Genomic DNA, 12,045 nt, shown 5'->3' on the forward strand with positions numbered 1-12,045 from the left:
ACGGTGGAAGACCGCCACTCGTCCAGATGGTTGGGATGAAACTTTAGTTTGTGGCGGGTTGCACAGTGGTGAAAATCAGCAGCAGGTATCAATCCGAACAATTCCTCAGAACATTTTCATATTTCAAGTAGTTATTTCGATGCAAAGCTAATTTGGTAAGAGCAGGATAATACGCAATGTGTGATGTATTTTGTGCTATGGCAACGACTTAGACACAAACCAACATGTGTGAAGTTCACACAATCAAATATTCTGTGCGTAGATGTAAATGGAATACACAATAATGGCGGGTAGAATTGAATCTTAAGGGCAGTTAAATTACATACAACGATTGAGAGAATTGAAATAACTGGATTTAAAATTTCCACGTGTCCTTCATAAACAATCGACTTCAGTTGTAAGAATAACAGTTATTCTGATTTAAAAACTTAAACTGCTGAATCAATTTTGATAAAATTTCAATGAAACTAATTTGTAAATATATCATTTCAGATAAAAAAAAAAAAAGAATTTTCCAAGTCGGTTTAGAACTGACGGTGTTATAAGGTGACAAACGTAAAAACAATACAAACGAATTGAGAACCCCCTTTTGAAGTCGGTTGAAAAGTATACTATTCAATTATTGTTTTGACATAAAACGTTTAAAGCCAAACAAACTAATGGCCTGCCCAATGGTAAGTGGTAGGTGATCATCTCCTATAAACATGAACAGTAACAGTACCCTAATCATCATAGAACGCAGCACCCCTCATGAGTTGTCAATTCCGGAAGGTTGAGGCTTTGTTTCATACCAGGCTGTGTTTCAGACGAAACACAACAACAGTGATATTATATGGTACGAAGACATACAACCTTACCCCTCAGGATTGGAGGGGAAGGAACTGATGGTAAATACAGACTATCAGTCTCATTGCTAGCAATATGCTCTGTCAGTTTGACTTCGACGTGACCGCCCTGGAAACCATCGTGCTGAATTCCAAGTGTATTCATCACGATGGGCTAACTAACCAGCTTTTTCATTCTCACCTATCATCCTTCACTGGTGCCTCGCCAGCGTATACCGTTAACGCAGGCAGTGTTACCGTTCCATTATTATCCAATAATAAAAAACCTTCAGGTTTGGGAACCCCTTACGCATGAGCATATCTTGGAGATTCCAATGTATCATTTGATATCCGTGATGCTATTCATATCTATAGGTTACAGATAGCACTTTTTTTATGGCAGACTATCAGATAATTTGCCATTTCACGCTTCGTAAAAAAAAAGCAAATAAAAATATAACAGTAGGTACAGACCTTCTTTTTCTTGAAAGACAATGTCCGGCGCCATATTGTTCTTAGGAGTTTGTATTGTTCAGTATGGACCGCGCGGCGCGTTTGCACCTCGGTCATCACAGTCATCACTCCTATCACCATTTACGTTACCACTCTATCACAGCTGCCATCACTAACACAGCCTTTATTGACACTGATTAGTTTAAATTTTGGTTTTTCTGAATATGTATAGTAGTTAAATTAAAATTTTGTCGTTATTTATAATTGTAAAATTAACCATAACTATCACAGTCATCACTTCTATCATTATTTATCACAGTCTATTGCGCTATCACATTTATGCATCTGATAATATATTCGTAAATATTAGAATACATATTATTATACTTAATTAATTAAGTCTGAAATTAATTGTTTTAAATTAAAAATAAACCAACATCCAGTATTTAGATTTCAAACACGCGAAGTCTGGGTAATATCAATTTAATATTAATTTCAGTTCATCACGGTAATAAGTTCTATCGACTTAAAAAAAAACAAAAACACTAAATGCGGTTCACAAGTCAACAGAAATTTCACGCTTATTGCGAATCAAAATCTATTTGTAGACACACAATTCCGCGTTCTAAACTCAAATATATTCAATCTAATGTGTCTACGAAACGTCTCGACGTTCATCGCTGTGCGTGTTCACGACTGAAGTCGCTTATTTCTGAAGCAAATTGTACTTGTTAAGAGACAGGGATTAAATATGTGCGACGTCATTCAAGTAAAATATTTAATCAAGATAACCATAGGTAAATGGTTATATTTTATCTGTACGGCCACCTTAATCCTTCGGTTCCATAAATACATGTCCACCATAAAACTTACTGGAGTTTTCCATAATACAAATTGCCATTTTATTTATTTATTTATTTATTCATTAGTACAAATATGTGTACATGGCGGACTTAATGCTAAAAGCATTCTCTCCCAGTCAACCATAGGGAAGTGTCAGAATACTCGAATTGCCATTCTTCGCCATTGGACTTCCTATAATTATAATACGTTGCAATAGCCAGTTATTTTTCTTTTTTTTTTATACCATGGACATAACAGGGGAACATACAATAAATATAACAGCCTTTTAACATATTCGTTATTGAACCAATATATAGATATAATATCTAAAATAAACAGATATTGCTATATGTATATTACCCATTCCTTGTACTTTTCAAGACAATTTATATAACAAAATAACCACAAGACAAATAGGCTTCGATATACAAATACAAATACAAATACAAAGACTTCATTGTGGATCATAGGTTAAATTAAGGTATTACATGAGTTAAATAGTATCTCCATGTCCTGCTAAATAAGCGTACAATATATATATATATATATGTTTATATTAACATGTATGAGTCATTTAAACTAGTAGTTATATGTTTTGTATGTGAACATGTAACACAATACATTATTCAATAAGTTCACACGATATTATAAATTTAATATACGTTCCGTTACTAATTGCAATGTTATCATATTATATTACGTAGAAAACTGTTCTTTAAACTGTGGTTTAACAATGAATCTGATCAGACATGACTAACATGGGTATTACTTATTTATTTGTTCATACTAGAGAAATAGGAACATAGCAGAGGGAAGACTTTGTACAAAAGTCGATTGCTTGGGTACCCCTGTCCTATTCGTGTTTCTACCGAGAAGCAGTTGTGTTTGCATGGCTGTGTTTCGGTTCGGGCAAACAAGCTGACGGCCCACCTGATGGAAAGTCGTAACCGTCGCCAATAGACATGAGCAGTACCATGGAGGTAATAGAGCATACTGTTTCGCTCATGATACCCCCCATGGGTTGTCCATTTCTGAGGACTCATATGCATTCCTTTGTACCCTGTAAATTCACGCCATATCCCATCCTTCAAACCGAAACACAGCCATGCAAACACAACTGCTTTACGGTTGAAACACGAATGGGACAGAGGTACCCAAGCAAACGACTTTTGTACAAAGTCTCCCTCTGGTTTCTGATTAATTGATGAACACGGCGGACCAACATTTCTCACTGGTAACTCGTCAGTGTTAACTAACAGCGCGTGCAAGGTTATCATTCCATTTCCATCCCACTCTATAGCGATATATAAACTATATTATGGGATTTAGCATATATTTATCTGTTATCTCTGTTTTTGTCGGATACGCCATATAATGGACAAACGATCCCGGGATTTGGCGTCCGCTGATAAAACCATAACATTTAATCTTATTTTAAATATATACCTAAAGGACGAATTAAATATCATTGGATTCGTTTTAACCTATATATTTTCCCAAAAGTATATAGCTTGGGGTTCTTTAAAAAAGGAGTAAAAAGGTTTCTTCAGGGTCGGCAAAGCTCGCGTAAAGCTAGAAGGCGTACATACACTATGGTAACCGCTTGTTTACCATGCCCCATTTTTAATTGAAGCAGTGAATTTTATAGTAAACTAGAGATGTCTATGAAGATGTTCTTGATTAATTAGTTTTATTTTTTTTATTTTTTTTATACAACTTAGAATGGCAAACAAGCTGACGGCCCACCTGATGGAAAGTGGTAACCGTCGCCTATAGACATGAGCAGTACCATGGACATAACAGAGTATACTGTTTCACCCATAATACCCCCCATGCGTTGCCATTCCTGAGGACTCAGGTGTTATTCCTCTGTACCTAGTAAATTCACGCCATATCCCACCCTTCAAACCGAAACACAACTGCTTCACGGTTAAAACACGAATGGGACAGAGGTACCCAAGCAATCGACTTTTGTACAAAGTCTCCCTCTGGTTACGATTGTGTTTCATAAAAGAAAAGAAATAATATTCCGTTGTTACAAAACAAGGTATTTTGATTTAATAATCAAACTACAAAACTGTTTTTAGTAAAATTTCTATGTCACCAATTTATAAGTACATATATCCTTTCAGATAAAAAAATAATTTTCCAAATCGTTTCTGTACTGACAGAGCTGTGAGGTACAAACCTAAAAAAAAAGACAACCGAATAATATAGGGGGAAAGGGATTGTTAGTAATGGAGACTGAGAATCCCATTGCTAGCAATATACCCAACCAGGTCGACCTCCTCGCGGTTCTCCCCGGAAACTATCATGGTTAATTCCTGTTGAATTCATCATGATGGGCTAACTGGCCTGTTTTCATTCTCATCTATCACCCTTCACTGGCGCTTCGCCAGCGTATCCCGTTAGCGCAGGCGGGGTTACCATACCATTTTCACTTATCAAAAAAAACCGAATAATATAATCAAATATAAGTACCTCCTTCTATTTAAAATTGGTTGATAGTGATTAAAGAAGATTTTGATAATTTCGTTTATTTTTGACAATTTATTTAAAATTTACGAATTTTAAATATATAAAATTTTATATTTTTTTTACTAAACTATCCAATTTAATATCATTATTATATTGAACATATTTTGCCTTTTTTACTTTTTTTTTTTTTTTTTTTTTTTTTTTGTATTCTAAATATTTGAAAACATTTCATGAAAAACATCAGCACTTATACCAAATTTATTTTTAAATTTTCATAAAAATATTAGTAACCTTTCCATTGAAAAAAAAAATTAATAATAAAGTTGTATTCCAATACGACAACTTTCAACGTTAAAATGAGATCTCGAACATTTGTTAGAAAAAAAAAATCTCTTTCACATCAAATTAGAACCAAATTGCCTGTTACTTTCGAATTTTTCGGAACAAAATAAATTTGACGAGACCGATTTAAAATTTCACATTATTCTCCATTTTTAAGGGCACTTTTTCCTATATTAATGATAAATATTTGTATTACAGTATTATTCATAACTTTATTTCGAGCTCAGAAATATTTATTAAAGATATTTCTGACTCACGTTCTGTTATTTGACAGCTGGATCTGTTTATGTTACAACACGCTGGCGCCATCTACGATAAACTTTGCGTACGGTTTTTTATTTAATGTTTCTCAAGTAAGAATACTCTGAATATGAGAAATCAAACATGTAAACTTCTGGAGGCACCGCCGTTAACACCCGGATCTGAACTAATTTAGAAATTTAATTTTTTAAATTGGTCCATACGAGATTCGACTCCAGACTCACCAGAGGGAGACTTTGTACAAAAGTCGTTTGCTTGGGGGCCTCTGTCCCATTCGTGTTTCTACCGTGAAGCAGTTGTGTTTACATGGTTGTATTTCGGTTTGAAGGCTGGAATATGGAGTGAACAGGGTATAGAAGAATAACATATGAGTCCTCAGAAATGACAACCTATGGGGGATATCATGGGCGAAACAGTATGCTCTGTTATGTCCATGGTACTGCTCATGTCTATAGGCATCTGAATCGATTTTGATGAAACTTGTAAGGGACCAATTTTTTTTATGCAACTTAGAATGGTAAACAAGCTGATGGTCCACCAGATAGAAAGCGTAAAGCGAAAGTATTCTTGAACAGACTAGTCCCTACTAGAAGCACCCGTTCACGAGTATGACGGATAATTTACAGTAAATTTACAGAGTACAGAGAAATAACACCCGAGTCATCAGGAATGGCAACGCATGAGGGGTATCATGGGCGAAACAGTATACTCTGTTATGTCCATGGTATTGCACACGTCTATAGGCGACGGTTATTAGTTTCCATCAGGTGGGCCGTCAGCTTGTTTGCCATTCTAAGTTGTATAAAAAAAAATTTAAAATATAAACTTTACTGTTTTACTCTATCACGTTTAAACGGCTAAATAAACTTGAATAAAATTTGAAATATCTTTTTTTATATCACAAAGATGGCAAACAAGCATACAGCCCATCTGATGGTAAACGATTACTGTAGCCTATGGACGCCTGCAACACTAGGCGTGTCACGTGCACGTTGCCAACACCGAAGAAATCTTAACCCTTTTTGAAGAACTCCATACTGTAGTCCCTAGAGAATAACTCTGCAGGGAATTCTACAGCACTCGCGGGAGAAAATTCCTTTGAAACCGCACTGTACGTGACCATTTAGGTTCAAGCGTGTTAGGATGAATTCCCTATCGATGGCAAGCGGTGCGCGCGAAGCGATATATTTTATATACAACTTAGAATGGCAAACAAGCTGACGGCCCACCTGATGGAAAGTGGTAACCGTCGCCTATAGACATGAGCAGTACCGTGGACATAACAGAGTATACTGTTTCGCCCACGATACCCTCCATGCGTTGCCATTCCTGAGGACTCAGGTGTTATTATCTGTAACCAGTAAATTCACGCCATATCCCACCCTTCAAACCGAAACACAGCCATGCAAACACAACTGATATATGGTTGAAACACGAATGGGACAGAGGTACCCAAGCAAACGACTTTTGTACAAAGTCTCCCTCTGGTATTGATTGAAATAATAATCGAATCATCTGATTGAAATAAGAATCATTAAAATCTATACAGAACTGATGATATCGCGTAACATATATAAAAAAAAATTAAGTTAAATCAAGTCATTTGAAAACACGATACAATCGGACCTCCTAGAAAGACGACGCCTCTATGAATTCCTAAACGGTAATTGTCATTAAAAAATCGCACAATTCTTGTTTTGTTTCATTTACTTACATCATTGTGTATCTACCTATCTGTGTACCCAGACTTGGCGGTGTGAAATGAATAAATTATAAAAAAAATAAATAAATAAATATTTTTTTTATCTGTCACTTATCACTCAGACCAGTATCGACTGGCATACACAAGTTACATGATCTGGCACTGTCACTTAACACTGTCACTGAGCAATTTTTTTTTTTTTTAATTAAACCTACATTAATATCACAAGAGTGTACAGCGAGGCAGAACATCCGAAACTATTAAAACCTGTGTTTGCAATATAACATACTAAATGCTTGATAACATACACAAAATATCGTTCCGTAACTTAATTTATATATCACACCACTTGCACAAACAAAAATCAACTTTGACGTCTTTGAATTAGAATCAAACTAGTTCGACGCCATATTAGATATAGTACCTTTATACATAAGTATTATAGATAAACACTGAAAAGTGTGTGTCTACTCAATAAGGAACGCTGCTCCATGGTGACAAAGTATATTTTCTCCTGAACGTCGACTTAGGAAAATATAACAGAAATCACCGGCATATAGTACGGTGTAGGAGCGAGCGAGACAGACTACATGATGTCGACAAGGTCATTGTTTAACACCAATAATAAACACAGTAATATAATATTATAATAATTATGTATTTTTGTGCAAAAACTTGTTTATGTATATTATAAAATATTACATATCAGAAAAGAATAAGCGCAGGCAAGAAGACGACACATAAAATCATAGATTCAGGGCGGAAAGGGATTGTTAGTAATGGAGACTGAGAATCCCATTGCTAGCAATATACCCAACCAGGTCGGCCTCCTCGCGGTTCCCCCTGGAAACTATCGTGGTTAATTCCTGATGAATTCATCATGATGGGCTAACTGGCCTGTTTTCATTCTCATCTATCACCCTTCATTGGTGCTCCGCCAGCGTATCCCGTTAGCGCAGGCGAGGTTACCATACGATTTGGCGTTGGGTATATTGCTAGCAATGGGATTTTCAGTCTCCGTTACTAACAATCCCTTTCCCCCACTCATAATTTTTTTTTTAATGGGTGAAATGGTATGGTAACCCCGTCTGCGCTAACGGGATACGCTGGCGGAGCACCAGTGAAGGGTGATAGATGAGAATGAAAACAGGCCAGTTAGCCCATCATGATGAATTCATCAGGAATTAACCATGATAGTTTCCAGGTAGAATCGCGAGGAGGTCGACCTGGTTGGGTATATTGCTAGCAATGGGATTCTGTCTCCATTACTAACAATCCCTTTCCCCCACTCATAACTATTTGTCACGGAAAATTGTAATGAAAAAATTGATACGCTTTTCTGGAAGAATTTGTACGAACACTCTATCTATATAATCTAAGGTTAGTACAATATAAATGCTTCGCCAAAAAAAAGGTCTACTTTTCATCCATGTGTGCGTGGATAGGATTATCATATTGTACATTTCTTACTCAGTATGTGCGAGAAATTATAATGTAAATATAAGATTAAATTGAAAAATAAAAACAATACAAAATACTTTTTAATATATTTAAAAAAAAAAACCTAATAAAAACATAATGATTCGTAATGTTGCTCGTCTTTACTGATTAATTAATGTCAAAGTTATGTTTTAAATAACAAATATATCTAATATTACTAAAAATAGTCGTCGATTGTCGAAATAAATAATACGTATATATTAGATAAGAAAAAAAAAATGTTCTCAATTCAAATTTTTAAAAAACCAACTTGGTTTGTAAAATTTTCCCAAAGAAACGAGCGTGTGTTTTGATTAAAAAAAAAATATGCATTCAAATATTTATTTAGCTAAATATCAATCTAGCTGACTAATTTTTAATTAACCCGTTTTTTGACCCTCGATGATTCCTATATAATCTATTTGATGATTGAGAGATATATATATATATATATATATATATCTTATAATCTTAGATATGAACAATACCATGAATGTGGAGGAGGTAATGGATTGTTAGTAATGCAGAGTACCAGTCCCACTGACATAACATAACAATATACCCTGTCAGGTCGACATCTACGTGGTTTCCCTTGCAAACCAATATGCTGAATTCCAGTATTCACACAATAGGTTAACTAACGTACCTTTTCATGCTCACCTATCATCCCTCACTGGTGCCTCGGCAGCGTATACCGATAGCGCAGACGGAGTTACCATTCCATTCACATCCATTAAAAAAGTACCATAGACGTTACGAACATAGTATGATGCCAATTTACCCCCTCATATGTTGTCATTTTTTATGACTGGTGATAATGGTATTATGTCTCCGTGTCCTGTTCTTTCACTGCAATATCGCACTTTATGCAAAGTGTAGTTGAAATTATTGGCATTTCTAAAATGGCGTCTCAACAATTAAACAATGTTTTTCTTAAAGAAATTTTGATACAAAATTGACAAAACCATATTTACAATCTTCTTGGACACTATAAGGATATACCTACTTACAGATTGGTACCGCAAATACTCCTTTGAGATTAAAAAAAGAATTTCCGAAATTCAGTTCACAACTGTCGAAGTTATGAGACATATATTAAAAAAAAAATACCACCGAATTGAGAAACTTCATACTTCTTGAAGTCGGCTGAAAATAGGTATTAAGTGTATTGTAACAATAATTAGATTAATAAACCAAAGGCAAGTAGATGCAATTGCAAAGGTCAGATATATAAGCACAGATAACAAAATACTATACAAGAAATAATGGTAATGTTAAATGAAAACAGCATCTTATGAGAAATTAATCACATTCATATATTTTTTGGGATTTTCAGAATGGCAAACAAGCTAACGACCCACCTGATGGGAAGTGGCAACCGACGCCTGTAGATATAAATAGTTTTCACAGTTTCTCGATGCAAACCAAATTTCACTAATTGCTTTTAATTCAAAGATAATTACATGGGACTCTAAAAGTTTTGCACTTTACTCTCATCATAACTGTTTGAATTTCGAATGATATATTTTTAAAGCAACAGTAGTACCTAGTAATATTTTAAAAGAAACAATAGGCTGGGGGGAAAGGGATTGTTAGTAATGGAGACTGAGAATCCCATTGCTAGCAATATACCCAGCCAGGTCGACCTAAATTCATCATGATGGGCTAACTGGCCTGTTTTCATTCTCATCTATCACCCTTCACTGGTGCTCCGCCAGCGTATCCCGTTAGCGCGGGCGGGTTTACCATACCATTTTCATCCATCAAAAAAAAAACCCCCAAGCAATAGAAAAGGCAAAGGAACTAAACCAAACAGTCTGATCTTCAATAGTTTTTTAAAACATAAAACCTTATTATTCGTAGTTATTTAGAAATAAAAATTGATAAGGAAAAAATTACGATATTTTTCATCCCACATTTGAGTTCGTTCAGTGAAGTGTAAAAGATAATAACTCGCAATGATTTTGTATGATTTTAAAAGTGATCCTTTTCTATTATAAAATAATTATGTATATATATATATATATATATATATATATACATAATTATTATTATATAGTATATATATATATATATATACTATATAATAATAATACTAATTACTTACCTCTTCCTCGAGAGCGACTGGAAACTGTGTTAGAGGTTTCACTGCACAATCTTCCAACGCTGATTTGCGTCTGAAAACAAAACGGTGCGTTAGTCATTTAAAAAATTTATAATGCAAATTGCATTAATAAATAAAAAATATATTTTTTTTTAATGTAACGATGTAGTTCTTTTACACGGTGCCCCACTTAGACCAGTAACTGCTTTTTAAAATGTTAGGCTTTCTAGCAATAAAAAAAAAGCTAATATATTTTTTTTTTAACATTTACATCGTGTGGATTACCAATGTAATCCTACTTAAAAACTACATTCATATTTCAAACTTCAAAGTGATACGTTACATTAGTATTTATTAAAATACAATACTACGATAGAACGATGATGCATAGAAAAAAAAAGAAAAAGAAAGAATGACTATTGCTGTTTTCAAAAACTTTAACTATATAAATAATGAATTTGTGTGAATACAAACTATTAAGCAGTGGGGGAAAAGGGATTGTTGGTAATGGGGTCTATCTGATCTATTGCTAGCAATACATCGTGTCAGGTCGACCTCCACGCGGTTCCCCTTGTGGTTAATTTCTCGTATAATTCTTCACGATGGACTAACTGACCTACTTTCATCCTCACCTATCACCTCGCACTGGTGCACCGCCAGCGTATACCGATAACGCAGGCGGTTTTTTTTTATGGGTGAAAACTGAATGATAACCCCGCCTGCGCTAACGGGATACGCTGGCGAAGCGCCAGTGAAGGGTGACAGATGAGAATGAAAACAGGCCAGTTAGCCCATCATGATGAATTCATCAGGAATTAATTATGATAGTTTCCAGGGAGAACCGCGAGGAGGTCGACCTGGTTGGGTATATTGCTAGCAATGGGATTCTCAGTCTTCATTACTAAAAATCCCTTTCCCCCCTAACGCGCAGGCGGGGTTACTATTTCATTTTTACCCGTAAAAAAAAAACTTAACGTAAAATTTAAACTAAATAGAAATAAGATGGAAAGACAAAATGATATCATAAAAGTTCCTTCTCAACATTTCAATACGGAATCTTAAAAATAAAAACAAATCGAGAATCTTTCCTTGTAAGTCATTTAGATGTAGCTGCCTCTGTTAAAGCGCCTTGTAACTAAGTGCATTAAATTCTCAATTATACTAATTATTGCTAATAAAAATATTGCAGGCGTTTTATTTTTTACCTGTACAAGATACTAGTTACATTCCACGGCTTGGTGCTTATGAATCAGTGTATAAAATATCCTATATGTTAAGTTACGATAGCCCATGTGCGTAATAAATTTCATTTATGTGTGACTGAGTTACAAACATACAAACATCTTACAAATTTATAAATCTTACATATATAATAAAATTGTAACTAGACAATATCTGTACATGGAAAATATTTAAGAAAACTTGATTTAATGCCTGAGGTTTTACCAAGAGACTACAGCATGGGTTTCTTCAGAATAGGAATAAAGACGTTTTTTCAGGGTCGGCAACGTGCGCGTAATACCCCTATTATTGCAGGCGTTCTTAGGCTACAGGCCATC

The 12,045-nt window shown here is 34.8% G+C and overlaps 1 protein-coding gene across 4 annotated transcripts in view; it reads right to left on the reverse strand.

Annotated features, from left to right (window-relative positions):
* Window positions 1–12,045, reverse strand: part of LOC113509423 (inactivation-no-after-potential D protein-like) — an 81,522-nt gene that overhangs the window by 36,784 nt on the left and 32,693 nt on the right. The window contains exons 1-2 of one of the 4 annotated variants that reach the window (XM_052899464.1): window positions 7,028–7,179; window positions 1,299–1,622 (exon numbers count right to left, since the gene is read on the reverse strand). In XM_052899464.1, coding sequence (XP_052755424.1) covers window positions 1,299–1,418 — 120 coding nt within the window. In that variant the 5' untranslated portion in view covers window positions 1,419–1,622; window positions 7,028–7,179. Of the gene's footprint in view, window positions 1–1,298; window positions 1,679–7,027; window positions 7,180–10,489; window positions 10,560–12,045 lie in introns of those variants that run through there. The other 3 variants (XM_052899463.1, XM_052899465.1, XM_052899461.1) reach the window with 3 other exon arrangements.

Source organism: Galleria mellonella, unplaced genomic scaffold, assembly GCF_026898425.1.
Source record: "Galleria mellonella isolate WM207_F2 unplaced genomic scaffold, CSIRO_AGI_GalMel_v1 utg571, whole genome shotgun sequence".
Classification (NCBI taxonomy): Eukaryota; Metazoa; Arthropoda; class Insecta; order Lepidoptera; family Pyralidae; genus Galleria; species Galleria mellonella.